The sequence below is a fragment of the Mercenaria mercenaria genome, chromosome 2 (assembly GCF_021730395.1).
Source record: "Mercenaria mercenaria strain notata chromosome 2, MADL_Memer_1, whole genome shotgun sequence".
NCBI classification, from domain to species: Eukaryota; Metazoa; Mollusca; class Bivalvia; order Venerida; family Veneridae; genus Mercenaria; species Mercenaria mercenaria.
The window spans coordinates 114,087,478-114,106,159 of record NC_069362.1 but is presented as its reverse complement, the minus strand read 5'-3'; the positions used below and the strand labels follow the sequence as shown (position 1 = coordinate 114,106,159).

General features: G+C 36.9%; 1 protein-coding gene across 1 annotated transcript in view; it reads right to left on the bottom strand.

Moving 5' to 3' along the window:
• LOC123562481 (uncharacterized) overlaps positions 1 to 18,682 on the bottom strand; it is a 53,133-nt gene that overhangs the window by 12,364 nt on the left and 22,087 nt on the right. The window contains exons 17-24 of the mRNA XM_045355115.2: positions 10,234 to 10,375; positions 9,489 to 9,646; positions 6,901 to 7,134; positions 4,927 to 5,097; positions 3,962 to 4,122; positions 2,449 to 2,588; positions 1,745 to 1,941; positions 553 to 795 (exon numbers count right to left, since the gene is read on the bottom strand). Of these exons, the coding sequence (XP_045211050.2) occupies positions 553 to 795; positions 1,745 to 1,941; positions 2,449 to 2,588; positions 3,962 to 4,122; positions 4,927 to 5,097; positions 6,901 to 7,134; positions 9,489 to 9,646; positions 10,234 to 10,375 (1,446 nt within the window). The remainder of the gene's footprint in view (positions 1 to 552; positions 796 to 1,744; positions 1,942 to 2,448; positions 2,589 to 3,961; positions 4,123 to 4,926; positions 5,098 to 6,900; positions 7,135 to 9,488; positions 9,647 to 10,233; positions 10,376 to 18,682) is intronic.

The window sequence follows — 18,682 nt, the reverse complement described above, 5'->3', positions numbered from 1 at the left end:
AATATTAACATCAAAACGATTTATATTCAACAGACAAAGGCCATCCCTGAAGCTGTTCATAAAAGTACACCCACTTTTATTGACTTTAACAAATCTACTTTCATGTATATAAACATTATTTCACCCGGAAGTATATTACATTTTTTCAAACCACAAGGAAAATCAAAACAGTATAGGCTGAAAATATGTTTATTAAATTACTGAAATGCTTTTCAATAACCTTTTTTCCATAAAGGTTCTTTATGTTATTTGCTTAAATAGTGGACTAGAGTTGTGAAGCGCTGGCGAAATGTCATATTTACCTACAGCCTCTTTTATAACTGAGCCGTTTCCAGTCCAGCAAAGTAACTGTATAGAGGAGCGGTCAGAGATTTTCAATGAAACTGGCAGTTCACTTAAGACAGAGCCATTAAATGTATTGAGTCAGACCCAGGAAGTCACTTCGAAGAGATACTGAATTACTCAATTTTAGATTGGAGGTATATATAAAAAGTTGATTACTTCGTCCATTGGTTCTTTTATATACCATGGCTATCAAAACAGAAAGCTGACCTCTATTTTTGGATTTCCTTTTTCCACTAGATGTTTCTCAAGTTCTAGACTTTGCAGACGTTCTCTTTCGAACCAGTCATCAAACAATGGTATCTTGTAACGTTTTGATTTGTCCTCTTTTCTAAAATGAGTTATGCTTTTATTGCCATCCGAAAACTTTGGCTTCTTTGACTTCTTGAATAAGTAGATAACAACAAGTGTCATCGGAGTTACTATGAGTGCCGTCACCAAGGAAACATAGATCTACAAAACATAAATTTATGGGAGTATTTTAAATTCACACTGTATGTTGAAACTATTTTTGTGTTCTTTAACTGCTTGCTGAAGTTCAAGACAACACATTTCGCAATGAAAATAACAGTTGATGAAATGAACACCTGTTTGAAGTTTGAAATTTACTTAAACCCTAAATTGAATGTGGGTCAAATAGTTATTGCAATATGGGTAACGCCATTATACTGTATTGGTACTACACCATTATACGTATAGTATCCTTTTAACCTTCTGATTGCTTTACAGAACACATTCTACAAGTACATACGATCACAAATTAAAAACTACAAAATGCGTTTTAGGTTACCTAAAGATGGATATCAAAATATAGATAATACTAAAGAACAAGACAAACGGGTATAGATGCGAAATATTAAACTACTTATTGAATGAAATACTGTGTAACACGTTAATATATAGAAATTACTCAGTCAGTTTGCGAAGTGCTGTGAAAACAAATGTGAGCCGCGCCATGAGAAAATCAACGTAGTGACTTTGCGACCAGCATGGATCCAGACCAGCCTGCGCATCCGCGCAGTCTGGTCAGGATCCATGCTGTTCGCTAACAGTTTCTCTAATTCCAATAGACTTTGAAAGCGAACAGCATGGATCCTGACCAGACTGCGCGAATGCGCAGGCTGGTCTGGATCCATGCTGGTCGCAAAGCCACTATGTTGGTTTTCTCATGGCGTGGCTCAATTGTGTTATTTTAGACTTTTAACAAAAGCAAGCATTTTGCCTTTCCTAATCTTTAAATAACACTGGAACAGTGAGCGCAAAGCTCCGATTTTCCCACACCACGGTCCAAGTCTTGACACAGCTAATGTCTTGTGATTGAGCAAAGGTTTCTACCCGGCCTGGCCACTCCTATCATGTCCCTGATATAGGCTAGGAATTTTGAATACTGAAATAGATCTACCTGCTGAAGAGAAAATCGGAAAGGTCCTACAATGATCTCTGTTGGTATATCATAATTCTCTTCGTTTGTGGCTTGAAAATACACCGCATTGGCTATCATCGACAGCATGATAAACACGAGAGCGCATGATGCACGTTGAACTCGTGTGAAATTACTGGCCTGCGGACGGTATGCCACAGATATCCACATGTGACTCTCTGCAACATGAAACGTATTTGAGCCGCGCCATGAGAAAACCAACTTAATGATTTTGCGCCCAGCATGGATCCAGACCAGCCTGCGCATCCGCGCAGTCTGGCCAGGATCCATGCTGTTCGCTAACGGTTTTTCTATTTGCAATAGGCTTTGAAAGCGGACACACTATGTTGGTTTTCTCATGGCGCGGCTCATTCCAGTTATATTCTTCCGTAAATACAGTTTACATTAATTTTGTATGTTTCATATTGTTGTGTAATTTTCAAACTTTTAGGAAATAAGGCAATAGATATTTCTGCAATATTAACGCATATTTACAATAAATAAAGTAGTCATTTATTTTGCATGTTTTATAATGTTGTACATTGTCAAATTTTTACAGGAAAAGGAAACTTTATTATAAGGCAATGGATGTTTCTTCTTTTAAACATTTACGACACAAATAAGACAGGTACACACTTCTGTAGAAATGAAAATTAGAACGCTACTTACGTTATCCACTTACGTACCTGCCAAGTTTTCTTTTGCATTAAGTACAAATCTATTTTTGAATACATTATAGTTTTCGGATTTAGACACTGGGAACACGCATTCAAGTAACCCATCATCTTTTTCAATTGCAAGCCAACGTTCTGCTTGGAACACAAACCTGAAATAGTTTGAAACAAAACAAAACAAAAATTAATAAATAAAACGCAGTAATTCTACTAGTTACAATGCGAATGGTTTACCATCAAAATAAAGTTTGTGACTCGCCTTAAGGTAATTTAGGTTCAACACAACATTCTTGGGGACTTCAAGACGAAATCTTTAACATCCTAAAATGAAATGTTTCGTCATCATGACACATATAATACTTCTAGTTTTTAACTTCGAATCACATGAATGATTGAGACTCTTCTTGTATTGTGACGTGCCATCAGAAAACCAACATAGTGCATTTGCGACCAGCATGGGTCCAGACCAACCTGCGCATCCGCGCAGTCTGGCCAGGGTCCATGCTGTTCACTCTCACAGCCTATTGCAATTAGAGAAACCGTTAGCGAACAGCATGGATCCTGACCAGATTGCGCGGCTGCGCAGGCTGCTCTGGGTTCATGCTGGTCGCAAATGCACTATGTTGGTTTAAACATATTTTATTAGCGAAATACATAGTGTACAAATTGTATACTATCTAACAAATACCGAAATACGCTTAGGATAGGATCAAAAGCCGATGGCTTATATAGACCTTTATAAAACAACTACACATTCAGGGTAGTATATGAGATTACTAATAGTCAATTTTACATAAAAGTAATTAAGTACAATTGTTGATTATAAATATAGAAAAGTGAAAATAATAAGAGTGACACACACAGACTTGACAAGAATGGGCAGATTGTTGATTTCAAGTATTATTCAAAACGTTTTGAAGACTCAGTGTACCTATAGACTAATTTAAATATCGTAGTGTTTATATCATCTGTTAGGTAGAGATTGCCAAATAGTAATCAATCAGTAGTAATATCAATCAACGAAGCAACTGAACTTACATCATCCAGTAGGATATTTCTTTCATCGATGTAAAACGGACAAGAGAAAAGGTAATGAAAAATGCACTATGTTGGTTTTTTTCATGGTGCGGCTGAATTATATTTACAGTTTAATCATATTTTATTGCTCTCTGTTTCAATATTACACGCAATATTACATACATTTTTAACACTCAACAAATGAATTATATAATATATTAAAGTGAGGTAAGGGGTTCTACGAGTGTGATCGCACGGTATAATGGGAGAACTTGGGTCTTTCCATACCGCTAAAGCTGGAATGTCTGCTTATGACAAACATTTTTGTATTAAACCACTACAAAATAAACTGTCAAAAACTCGAGCTCGAATGGTTGCAACTGTGATCCTTGTGATATCGTAATGTAATATGTGTTACATGATTTAGTTGTAAACCCTCTCTCCATATATAATTAGTGAATACGAGAGACGAAGAAGACTAGATAAACGGGAACATAGTGATACTTACGATTCCTTTAACTGCACATCATGTACTTCAATCTTACTCAGATACCATGACGCGTGATTGCCACTGCCCGAGTTATCGTGCCATATACGGAGGTATTCTAGGTCACCCAAACAAGTTCTTGTTGCCATGAGAAAGTTCATGACGCTTCCCGTAGGTATATCCTTAAAAATTGATTTGATCTTATCACTTACTGTAAATTATCAGGAGCAATCAAGGATTTAAGGCCGAGTTGTGTACGTTTTTTGTAAGCAGACATTAAACATGACTGTTCTGCACTATTCATGCCCTTATGTAAAAAGGATACTAAATGAAGACATGCGAGCGAAGGGAGCTGAAAATTTCATATTTTAGCTTTTATGAATATCTCGCCTTGAATAATGATTATGTTATGCAAGTAGAACGATTATGACGTTAAGATTACGATCTGCGAGCGGGGCGAACAAAGAAATTGTGTTCTTAAAGCTTTCAGTTTTATAGCAAAGTCGTTACTGTGGTATTAGTTACACCAAATGATGACATGCGAGCGAAACATGCAACATACTTTAGATTTCCCCTTTCTGTGGTATAAATACTAGTTATAAGGAACATGTGTTAGTGAAACGAACAAAAAATGTCGAATACGTGTAAAAGTGTCGCACCCCGTGGTACTGATAATGCGAACAGAAAATTTTCCATGCCTTTAGCTTTCAGTTGCATAGCAAAAGATTTTGCGGGACGTTGCATGGGAGCACCCTCCAACAACCTTCTCTCTGAATCTACTACTAACATTTAATCATACAAATTGGAATAAAATGAAGATTCTAAATATACAAATAATCAAAGAAACAATGTGCGTTTGTAAGAGCTATTCAGCAATTTTTAAACGTCCCTGTAAGAGCTAATACATTAGTAAATGATTTATTCCTTATCGATTTTGTTTAACTAATTACCATTTTATCTTTCAGGTCGCTAGTAACTGTATTTACCTTTCTGACACCATCTGAAAGACCTCGTATTCCTGTGTCAACTTCGTTGCCTCCAACAACAAAGCTAACACGAGATCGAGTTCCTGCTCCGGCGCGCATGCCCGTAAAAACTTTGACGACGTAAAAGTAACTGTCTTCCGGGAAATTGTCAGCTAGAGGAGTTACACCCCACTGAAACAAATAACAGTACAATAAGTAAAATTATAAATAATATCCTTACCGCATAACTGTCATCTAGTATTCTATTTGTTTTCTACTTATACATTATATTTAACCCATATCATGCTGGACACGATTGATCCTGCCTCTGCGACCAGTGTAGATCTTGATCAGCCTGCACATCCGTGCAGTCTGATCCCGGTCTGCACTGTTCGCCATTCATTCAATCAGTTTATTTAGTAAGCCCCTATTTTAACCATAAACGGTATTTTCCAAATTGAAAGATGGGCAAGTTCATTATAGAAATTTAGCAGGGTATATCCTGTTGTATAGTATCATAACATTTCATTTCATAGTAACTGAAAAAAATCAATCAAATCTACAAAAGTACATTATATATGTATTTATGTTGTATTCTAAAGGAGGTTTATTCTCTAAATATAGCCAAAAAGGTTAAACAAGAGCTTCGCAAAGCGGGGCAATGTACGCCCAAAGTTCTAGATCAGAGCAGGTGTTATGGAAGACAATTTTAAAGAAAAAATGGGGACAGGGATGGAATACTAAGGCACAATAATGGAGACAGGGATGGAGAAAGGCGTTGAGGGCGGTTGGGGGTAGACGGCGAAGGCAGTAGTGGTTAATTATGTGTGTACATGCGGGGTGTAATTTGGATTGTTGAACTCCTCATACGTCCATACGACTCATCGCCACCAATCTCTTCCAAATTCAAAGGCAATACTTTGAATAGTTTTGAAGTTTAGCTTAGGGCACAACACACAAAGGACATATTGACAGTTGGACTCAATCGGCCACCTTGACCTTTGACATACCAACAAAGTTCGTGCACTCTGCACATTGTCTTATCTTCGCTTATCTATATACCAAGTCTGAAGTTAATATTTTGAACGGTTTCCAAGTTATACTCTGGACACAAAGTATGACAGGTAGATTTGCCCTTGCTGTTACCTTGCCCTTTGACCCATCGATCTGGTTCAATAAAAGAGAAACCCTTGCCCATCTATTCTGGGATTGCGATAAAATCAAAACAATATGGAATAAATTCAAAAGATAATTGAAAAGAATATCAAAAACAGACATGGGAACTGCATACACTATAATGACTTTTACTCATACCGATACAATTACGGGATAGTAAATGCAATAATCTTCGAAATCAAATGGCACAAATATGGAAATTTAGAAATAGTCATAATTTCAATCCAGATCAAAAACATACAACGCAATCATGTGTCTCAAAATATGCTATAACGTATGCAAAACATTTAAGTACACGACAGAGGTATTGTTGATATATACTCTATTTAAAGGGAGACAACTGCAGACGTATACTTAATGATAGCGCGAACATTTTTCTCTCCTCTTGTTCAGGCGTTATTTCACTATCGAGCCTCACACAAGTTATGCTCAAGAGAAAAACATGTTGGACGAAAGTGACGTTTTGCGCCATTTGTGACCTTGACCATTAACCCTCTGACCTGATCCATGTACACTGCTCATCATCTCTATGTCGCCTACCTATTTGCCAAGTTAAAAAGTCAATACCTTGAATAGTTGATTAGTTATGCTCCGGATACGAAATTTGACAGACAGACGCACAGATTGACAGACGGACGGGCGTGTGCACAATCACATAATACGCCCATTCTTTCCATAATGGGCGTATCAAAAAGAGCCGAATCATCATACTCTAACTGTTCCTTCCGAGTCAAGACACTATACGAAATAATATTTGAGCCGCGCCATGTTGGTTTTCTCACGGCGCGGCTCATTTAGTAATTTCGAAGTTACTCTTACCTTTAACAAGTCCTTGCGGTCGTGCCTGCGAGCCCAAATTATTACAAGTACATAGATTAGGAAAACAAGGACTAGGACAGCTATAACTGCTGCTTGGTCTTCGGGTGAAAACTTCAGGAATACTGTTGAAAAGTCGATTGTATTTGGGGCAACATAGAATGTGTTGGCAAACGTCATCTCCCGTCTGGCAGGACAATTACAGACGAGTTTGTTTTCATCCGGGTTCCATGTTCCCTAGGCAACGATGTAGTTATGTATAAAATAATGAACTATAATTTACTTAATCATATTTTATTAGAAACAGCATTATATTAAAAAGAAACAGGTTTTCGGCTTAAGTAAGTGAAAGGGAGGTAAGCAGTAATGTTTTTTGTACTTACTTAGGTCATAGACTAAGACTCTATGGTCAAAATTCATTACTACTTCAGACCAAAAAGAGTACTGTGGACAAAATTATTTAAAACTGATATTATTTACATACAAAATATGAGCTCCACAATTTATACAAATATTTCACTCTACAAGGTGAATGGTCATGATATAACTTCAGGATATTTGTTTGTTTCAGCGTAAGACGGAAATATGTTTCACCAGGCGAACATTGGTTAAAGTGTTTTCGCGAGTAGTGATATTTTGACTTTTATTGAAACAAACGAGTTTTATTCTATTTCATGTCTTTTAGATCATACCATCTTTAACCTGCGTTACGTCACAATGCTAATATTGTAAAATTTGTTCAACAGTTCTTTGAGACTATCTTATCTCTTTTCATATATATGATAGCATATCCTTACGTTTCTGTGGATATTTATAATGCTGCTTTATTTTTATTAATAGGTGTTTAGTAAAGAATTGCTGATTAACTATAATTCATATTCTTTCGCGTTTGAGTGTAGTTCCGTGACAGCGAAAATCATAAATTGAAAATTCTACTGCTTGTAACATTGAAAGTTATAAACATGATACAAAGTTTTATCTCGCCTCCTACAAGATTCTTGCATTTCTATTGGTCAACAGACGTCACGTGGTGACAGGATATATTCCATGTCCTGTTAGTACATTACAGATATGAATTTTGATTAAAAAAAATGGCTGCCGCATCGCTAGGGTAATTAAAACATGTCAAATTATAAGCCCAAGCTATAGATATCATTTCCGAGATAAATTTTTTTTAGCGTTTTCTTGCCGCTCTTATTTTTCCTATCTAATTTAGGTTCAGGAAGTGAGTGGAAATTATATAGAAGAACAGTAACTCTGTATGGCACGGCCGCGATTGACCTTGACCGTTGACAGGTTGAAATGTTGTTTTAGTAAAATCATCGAAAAGTAAAGGAACTAACACATTTGTAAGACAGCAGTTTGTTGTAGGATCATTTAATCTACCTGCAAGATAAAGGAATTAACAGGAAACGGGACTAAAGTGGAAGTTTTAAGACATTTCTGACATCGTCTAATCTGATGATCTTCGAAAGGATGGAACGTAAAAGTTTTTCAAAACCAGTTCACAACCTGTATAAATGAGCTTCTGTGTTTTGTGATTCTGTCAAAATACAGTTCATTTTTCATTTTATGGCTGGTGTTAATCAACTATAATCAAAGCATGAGATTTCAGGATTCCAGTATGCACTGTAAGTAGCTTTATTAAGGTAAAGGTCCATGTTTCAGAGAAAAAAGTTCGAACGGCATCAAATCATAGAAAGAAAGCATTGTTTTACTTGAAAATTTAACAGCGTATAAAACATTTATATTATTCTACAAAATCATTGTCAATTTACTGATATATGTATTGAATTCCGGAAAGGGACTGCATGAAGGGGCCACACTTCTGGACAGTTCAGCGCCTTTAAAAACTCACCATCTTTTTTAAAGCTGTTTCACGTCTTCGTTTTGATGCATTTGCAACATCGTGCGAGTGTTTAAACTTTACATAACTAGGTAAAACATCGTTTTTGACAATTGTTTACCGTTTTTCTTTACAAATGGCATTCTTATTTAAAGGGGGACAACTCATTAAGAATATTTTAAGTATCCAACTCTGTGGGACAGAACAGTAAAACATGTATTGGACAGATAAGTTGTGTGTCAAGATGCTGTTCATTCGTTAAAAAAATCTGTTGTTTTGTGATATACTGCTAAACCTTAATATAAAAATTGTGTCAATCAGTACAGCGAGGATGTAAAAGGTAGTCGGCAAGATAAAATCGTTACACTGCTTGTTGGTGACAGGATACGGGATATACGCTGTCGAGGAAATCCATATCAGGCGAGAGCTTCAAGCTCGCCTGATATGGATTTCCTCGACAGCGTATATCCCGTATCCTGTCACCAACAAGCAGTGTAACTAATAATAATTATTTCCATAAATTACTGAAAAACATGAAATGAAGAATACGAAATGTTTTATCCCTTATCATGCTGGACACGGTTGATTCTGCCTTTGCGACCACTGCACATCATTATGACCTGCACTGTTCCCCATTCAGTCAGTATCTTTTTGGTATGCATCCCTTTTAACAGTACTTTCCAAATTGAAAGATGGATTAGTTCCTTATAGAAATAGCAGTGTAAGGATTTTGTAACCGACCTACCTGACAAACGTCACTTTTCCAAGTTTCGCTATCTTTGTCCCAAATCGTACATGCCGACGTTGTTGTTGCAAGCTTAAATGATGTCGTATTTCTATTTGCACTTACGTTGTTTATCTCGCGCCTTCGTCTCTTGTTTACATTTTCTGCTGTTGTTTCTTCTGTTTCGTTTTGCAAGACATTATCGAAACTCAAAACATGTTTGGTTAATGAACTTAAATAATGTTTCGCTTTTGTTGAATTTAGAGCCACACCGACACAATTTGTGTTATATGACAACTTTTCAGCTTTTGACGGAAGAGGAAGACCCCAGGTGCTTGGTCTTGATGTTGTTACGGACACCCGCAAGCTCCTGGGTAGAACCAACGACCAGCTACACGCCAAGTGGATAGCTTCCTGACGTGTAAAGAGGTTTCGAGCCAACAGCGTTAAGAGGCAAGTTGTTCGAAGTCAATGAATATAAGTACTTGGTCACGGAGGTTCCAACACGCAAATGAATTTGAAACTATATGAACAACATGGGCATGCCATTGCATTGTTTTAAGAGTTATTTCAATAACAAGATAAAAGTGATCATTCGAGCATTCAAGTAGACGGGAATTCCTGATTTCTCCTTCGTTACATATCAGAACATTATAAAGAAAGTGCTTTCTTTAATAAATCTTCATGTAATTTCATCTTTAGGACATAAATAGAATAAATATATCTAGTAATACCAAAAAGAAAGCATGTAATCATTTTTGTGTACCTTTTAAAACAGTTTTGATAGCATAATTGATGTTCCCTTTAACAAAGTTGTTTTCCTTCATCAATTTTGATGTGAATGTAACCATCCAAGTTGGACCTTTGCAGTCTGTTGTGTCATCGTGATCAATTATTGTGACATCTCTCTGGTTAATTAAATTTGGAAAATTTCTTCAATTACTGGTGTTGGTGTATTCAATCAAATAATGTCTCATTTACAGTTATGTAATATGTCAAATCGTGAAATGTGTTATTGTAGTGCCCACTTCCGGGTTTAGACCTAAAGTCCTATCTGAGCGCCATAAACGCACTGTGTACAAATGTACAGCTACTTGCAAGGTATGTGAATTTAGTTCTAAGTTATGGTCTCTTCCTATTGCCTAGATAGTTTTGTTTTTCAATATTGGAAAAACAAGCATTTTTCATCATTTCAATTTTTGCTCTTAGTTCTTCATAATTATTCTTTGAGGAGGAAAGTTACTTAATTTTCTATAATGTGCATACCTGTAAGAGTTATGGAGTTATCTCCCACCAATAAAAATTGATCGGAAGTTTGTAAGGCTACGCATTTTGTATCTCCGACGTAACGTATTTATTCTTGCTCTACCTGCTTAAATTGTTGTGCATGAACATATATGCAGCTGTTTGGTGGACATAAACATATAATATATATTTCGGTAATTGATCAGAATATATCTCCGAATAATGCGGTATAAACCTATTAACCACAGCAAATAATAGAGAGTTTGAGATTTCAAACTTCGCCTTCCCTTCAACGTCTCTCATATACATTTTGGGTAAAACGTCACCGATATGCGTGTATTTTATTTATATCACACGTTGCTACTAAAGTTTTCCATGTAATATCACGTAAGCCTAAGACTTCTCTTTATTACTATGCGAAATAAAAAGCTTAGTTTCAGGATTTCTGCTTATTAAGTTATTTGATTATCCATATATATAATTAGACTAAATTTGATTCGAAACACTATCAATAGGTATAAGAATAATGAAGTTTTGTATGGCTAGTGATTTTAACTAAATACATTGAATTGAACCTGGAAGTATGAAGTTATCAACTGATTTTGAGAAACTTTGAGATTTTGTTCAAACTTTAACTTCTACGGCATATTTGTGTCCCCAGGCGGTATCGATTTTACCATATGGGCCTTTTTGACGTTTGAAGTGAAGTTTTGAACGTCCGAAGATGCGATATCACGAAAGTCGAAACTTCATTCTTTTTACATCTACTCTGTCCACATACTCGGCATCAAGGACTGAAATCTGGATGGAGGCACATGGCATGACAGTCATTTTACTTGAAAAACAAATAATGACGCGCGATTATCATTTGGTGGAACATTTTATTTTCACATCCAAATAAAATCAATCTGTTTCTGTCGGACACTTAATACGACAATTGCGTTTAACTTATAAACATGGTACTAGGAAGACGGAAAATTCTTCTGAAGTATCAGACAATTTCAGATCTATGATATCATGATGAGAGACGTTTCCTGTAAGCCGTATGGGATAACTCCATTCTTTAAATGCACGGAACCAGAGCCTGGCAGAGGGACATTGTGAGTTAATTCCCCCTTTGATTCTTACATTTTACAAAGAAAGTCGGTCTTGAAACTCGGTGTGATCCTACCCTACCCCCCCCCCCCCCCTCTCCTCCCGAAATGGGTGACCCCCTCTTTAATGTTGTGTCCCTCTAACCAAAATTCCTGGATTCGCAGATGCTTTACTTATAAAATAGTATATTAAAATCATATTGTGCTGTCTGAGAGTTTGGCATTATACAGAGTCATACAGAGTGTCATTATCACTTTGATACGATCATAATAGGCTATTAACTTTGTATGTGGATATATGCACGTGTCGCCGTATTAGCTTTTGTATGGGTAGAGCTTTGGGTTGTATTTGGGACCCTGGGGTTGGTAGTAAGGATTAACAGATACGATCCTGTATGATATGATCCTGTAATTATATATACACATTCGTACACACAAATCTAATCAATAATAAACAAAATACATACAATTACATCAATCGACCAATACAATTCAATGAAACACATATAAAGGTAACTATAACACACGTTTACCTGTAGTTATATAAATATACAATCACAAATAATGGATTTCATTTGATGGGGCACAAAATGGCATTGTTTACGTTTTGAATGATGGCGGAGAAAGCGGAGAGTGGTGTGATTGGTTATTGACGAGTGCAAAAGTTAATCGAACAAAATGGGATAAGTGACGGAGAGACTATCTAAATCTCTAAATACGACTACATACTTTACTAATTAAACTATTTAGAATACACTATTCCTGCTATAAAACGGGTTCTTTTAGAATACGGAGACTTACAATTGACATATTGAAATATACATTTCACAAAAAGACCTATTAAACATAAAGATGCTAACAGGGACCAAAATGTACAAATCCACCCTACGACACATTCCCCCCGGCTGAAAATGTCGTCCCGACATTTCTAATACATAATTCCAGAATATTATATCCTGAAACAAAACACGTAATTATTAAGCCTTAATACAATAGTGGTTACTTCTGTTACATATCATTTATAATAAACAATGCAATATTAATGTAATATTTGCATGAAAATGCAACACACAACTTCGCCACCGTAAATATAGCTGGCATGCTTATGTCAGGCAAACCTGTAATAAACAACATAACAGTTAAACAATAATTTCTAATATCATGTCATACACTTTTAAGTCAAACATATATATCTATGAATACAGTAATGAGGTATTCTATATTACAACATTGAATCAGCATGTTGGAGCATATTCAGCTATAAGGCAACCTTATATTTCCTCAGACAACTTCCAAAGGTAAGTATATCTATACGTATTTCACACTCCTAAAACATGTAGTATTTCATCGTAGAATAGTTTTCACAGTTTAACAAATACCGTGCATATTTATATTTTCATTCCAATACTAAAATGGTAAGTATAAAACTATTTTCATTCATTTATGGCAATGGCAATTTATTTTATCTTTCACACTTATTCATCGTCCATTCCGATGCATATTTACACATGAATACTTTTGTATAACTTGAGCATACAGGTAAGTATTTCATTTTTCACTCATTATTCAACAGGTAATTGTTCTGTCTTCAGTTATGAAGGTAAGTATTAATAAACATTCCTAATACAGGTAAGAGTTCATGTTTTCATAATACACCAAGGTAAGTATTTTTCAGTTCACTATGTATATATCCTTATTGTTGAATATCATCATGAAGTTGATATTTCAGTTACTTCATTATCCATTCGTCTGTGCGTTGCCATTGTGGAACTCGGCGGGATCGTTTAGGCCTGGATGATACATTGTTGGATTCATCTTCTGCATCGTGATTTCTGCGTTGAGGGATTACATATTTGGGGACGTGATTGTTATGTGCAGCAGCATCTTCTATTGGCAATGGAGCTTTAAGTGGCAAGAGGAGGTTTCTGTGAAGCGTGCGAATTTTTCTTGACTTCGGATTCTGCTTCTTTACTTGGTACACCGGGATGTTCTTATCTGGTTGTGATAGAACAATATATGGTTCTGACTCCCATTTGTCGGCTATCTTGTGCTTGCCCCTGATGGTAACATTTCTTGCCAGAACAATATCGCCTGGATGTAGTTTAGCGGCCCTTGCTTTCTGGTCGTATATGTTCTTGTTAGTATTTCCCTTTTCCTCTGCGGTTTTCTTTGCTTTTTCATATGCAAAACTAAGTCTGTCTCTTAGCTTGCGGACATATTCATTCCTTGTCTTGGCTTTGTCTTCATCGAAATGAATACCAAGCAAGGCGTCGATGGCAAGTTTTGGCTGTCTCCCGAACATGATGTAATATGGAGAAAAGCCGGTACTATCATGAATGGTAACATTGTAGGCATGGACCAAAGGCTACGTATGATTTCCAGTCAGCTTTCTTGGTTTCCTCCAGGGTTCCAAGCATCTTTAAAAGCGTCTGGTTGAACCTTTCTGTCATACCGTTTCCCATGGCGTGGTATGGAGTGGTGTGGGACTTTTCTGTGCCTCCCAGAATACATAGTTCTTTTATGAGACTAGATTCAAAATTAGCTCCTGATCGCTATGTATTCTGTCGGGAAATCCATAGTGGACAATGAACTGTTCAAATAACACTTTAGCTGTAGTCTTAGCAGTTTGGTTCTTGGTAGGGTAGGCTTGGGCATATCTTGTAAAGTGATCTGTAACCACAAGTATATGTTCAAAGCCACCTTTGGACTGCTCTAGACTAAGGAAGTCCACACAAATAATATCCATAGGCGCGTTCGAAGATATGGACACCAACGGTGCTGTTCCTGGCAATGTTTTCCTCTTAATACATCTTGGACATCGTTTTGACCTTTTCTCTTCGATGAAGGCATCCATCCCAGGCCAGAAGAAACGTTGTTTGAAGAGTGAAGTTGTTCTGTCACGGCCTTGATGGCCAAGGTCATCGTGAAGAGCATTGAAAATTTCATCTCTTACTGCATCTGGAAGTAGCAGTTGTTTGCATGTCTGACCTTTGTACTGACCGGATCTAAACAATACACCTTCTTTGAATTCAAGTTTGTCCCAATCACGTAAATACTTGACCGCTGGAGAGACGCTGCCACTGACCCGCTTAGCTGACGGTCTAGTGCCTTTTTCCATGTGGTCGATAACTTTAGAGATGATTGGATCTTGACGTTGTGCCCGTTTCCAATCCTTTGAACTCAAAGAGTGTGACTGAATGATGTCAGCTGGTACTTCATCTGATTGAATAGGATCTAGTTCTTCCATTGATTCTGGTGTCAATACTGATGTTGCCAAAGGAGTTTGTGACGGTTCAGCTGAGGATGCTAATGACATGGCTATGATAACGGATTTATCGATTGTGCTTTCATTAGATGTGTTGTCGGTTATTCTTGATAATCCATCAGCGTCAGCGTTGTTCTTGCCACTTCTGTAAGAGATGATAAAGTTGTAATTGGACAATGTAGCCATCCACCGTTGTCCAGTTGCATCTAATTTTGCTGAGGTGTTGATATATGTCAGTGGATTGTTATCAGTAACAACAGAGAATACTGCGCCATAAAGGTAATCGTGAAATTTTTCTGTTACTGACCACTTCAAAGCGAGATATTCCAGTTTATGAGCAGGGTAATTTCTTTCTGATTGTTTAAGGCTCCTGCTCGCATATGCAATAACCCGGTCTTTCCTTCCTGTTTTTGATAAAGTACTGCGCCAAGACCTTTCGTAGATGCATCTGTGTGTAGTTTAAAAGGGAGTTTGTAGTTTGCATATGCTAGGATTGGAGGGTTTATCATTTTTCTTTTAGTTGTTGAAAAGCGCTTTGCTGCTCATTTTCCCCAAACAAATGGCTGTCGTTTGTCTCTTCGTTTGGTGGCTGGTTTACTTGATTTAAGAGGATGACCAATCAGAAGGTTGTTCAGTGGTCTAGCGATGGTTGCAAAACCTTTGATGAACGTCTGAAGTAACCGACGAACCCCAAAAATTTCCTGACTTCTTTGACTGATGTAGGTGTTGGCCAATCTTTTACAACTTTTGTCTTTTCAGGATCTGTTTGGATACCATCTTTAGAAACGACATGTCCGAGGTAAGTAATTTGATCTTTGAAGAAATGACATTTTGAAGGATTAATTTTCAGTTTGTTTTCTGATAATCGCTGGAAAATGGAGTCTAGTCTATCAATATGTGAATCTATGTCTTCTGAGAAAATAATGATGTCGTCTAAATAGATTAAGCAGTCTTTCAAATTTAGGTCACCCATGCACCGTTCCATCAGGCGTTGAAAGGTAGCGGGCGCGTTGCAGAGCCCAAATGGCATACGATTGCATTCATAGAAGCCAAGTCCCCACACTTGAAAGGCTGTCTTCTCTTTGTCTGTCTCCTCCATTTCGACCTGCCAATAACCAGATTTTAAGTCCAATTTCGAAAAATAACGAGATCCTGACAACATATGTAATGTATCATCGATTCTGGGAATTGGGTATGCATCTTTCTTCGTTCTAATGTTCAACTTCCGGTAGTCAATACAAAATCTGATTGACCCGTCTTTCTTACGAACTATAACCACATTTGATGACCAGGGACTGTTTGATTCTCGAATTGCACCGACGTTGAGCATTTCTTGAAGGTGTTCCCGAACTTCGTTGTAGATTGCGGGAGGGATTTTTCTATAAGGCTCTTTGAATGGGATGTTGTCTGTTAGTTCGATTTTGTGTCGAACCGCTGAAGTGTGTCCTAGATCATGATCGTTCTTTGGGAAAACAGACTCCCATCTCTGAAAAAGATTATAGACTTTCCTCTTTTGTTCAGACGATAGTTTAGAATCTTCTATGTCAACACCAAATTCTTCCTTTATGTTTTCTTCATTAAATGAAGTTTCTTTTTCTTTTTCAGGTAACCTATGTTCGTCATCTAGCAAAGAATCTTGTGATCTTGGTAAGTATGCGTTTTCATTTTGGTCATTATGTTCTGGTGTAACAAGTTTGTTTTCTATTTCAGACTGACAATGAAGACCCGGAGATGGATCTGACGTTTGACTTGGAAATCTAGGTAAGTAATCCGGCGAAGGACTTCGATGATCAGGTAAGTAGTTTTCTTTTTCCATTACAGGTGCTGTGATTTGATTAGACGTTACACCTTTGTTGGAGACTTGTATATTGTTGTCACTGATAGAATTGATATTTGTTTTATTAGGAGCTGTATCATTACTTCCAATATCTATGTTCCGTAGAACCTTCACTTCATTCAGATGACAAATTTCTGATCTGGGTGGTATTTTCATGACTTTTGCAGATAAATTGCAGATTTTCACTGGCACACGAGCTGTTTTTCCTGCGTTTGTTAGTTCGACAACTCGAGGACATACTAAAGGTTTCTGATGGTAACTATCATCTATTGGTTCCGTTACAGCTGCCTCTACATTTCTCACTTTTCGAACGAATCCACTTATTGTTCTTGTTTCCATAGGTTGAAGTGTGACTGCCTGTGTAGTGGTTACTCTGCCAACTGACGCTGATCCAACAGACATAAATGCAGCTTTCCATTCGTCAGGCGTTTCTTCTATTTCTTTATGCTTCTCTTTCAATTCGCGAATGATGTTTGTGCCAATCAATACAGGAACGCTGTGATGATATTCCGTAGTAGGTACCACTAAGAACAAAGTTGTTAAAGAACCATCTTGGAAGTTTTTACTCTCTACAGTTGCTTCGATGTAACCGAGATAAGGTACCACTGTTCCGTTCGCTGACTTCACCTCTAATTCAAATTCATCTAAACTGTGAAGTTTTGGTTTGTTAGCCATGTTGTTATAAAACATTTCAGAAATTGAGCTAACCATTGAACCGCTGTCTATCAAAGCTTTTGTTTCTATGCCCTCCAAGTAAATAGATGTTTCATTTGATGAACCTACAAGTCTGTTGAAAATATTTATAGTAGGGCAATTTTCAGTATCTTTGCTAGCATCATGCCCTGCGATGGAAGCACTTAGGAGTTTAAATTTTCATTTGTAGGCTTTTTATCACTTCTGTCTTCAGCCTTTCTATTTTCAGCTCCTTTAGAACCATCTTTATTGTCGTCACCCTGTTGCCTAGGTGGACCATTATATCTGTGGTTTTGTCTATCAAAGTGTTCTCTGTAATATGGTTGTCTATGTTGTCCGTAGTATTGATGATAGAAGGGTCTTCGACCTCTTGAGTAATTTCCTCTATATGAGTATTGATAGTTTCGTTGTGATGCTTTGTCGTTGCTTTTACTTTCTGCACCATCTTTCCTTATATTCTCTATTTCTTTCTCTAATTTGTTCATTTTGTCCATCAGTTGTTGCATCATCGACATCTGTTTGTCAATGGCTGAACCTGTTTTCATTTGTTGTTGCTGTATAATTGATTCCTGTTTTATTGGAGGTGGTGTCTCTTTTTCTTCTTTCATCTTTGAAGTGTCGTCTAGTTTCAACATTTTGTAATCAGCCGCTGACCTCTTCAGTTCTTCTTCTTCAATTCTCGCTTTCTTCCTTAGCTGTTCAAAGTTTGCTGGAGACTCAAATGTTACCCTTGTATTGTTTCTCAATTTCTCACTCTTTAAACCTTTCCAAAAGCGCTGCTTTAACAAGCTATTTTTCTTGCTTTCAGATATTTCTCCAGTCTCGACTGCTAGTTGCATAATTGACTCAAGTCGTAACGCCCAATCTGATGATGTTTCTTTTTCTTCTTGTTTAGAATTAAACAAATCTTGCATGATAGAATCTTCTGTTTGTGTTGTTCCATATATATCCTCTAATTTTCTAAGTATGACATTGGAGCTTGCCATTGGGTCCATTGTGAGTAGTATTTTTCTTGTTTGACCCTTCAATGAATTTCTCATTGTTTGTGCTATAATAGTTTCTGGATACATTCTGCTTTTAA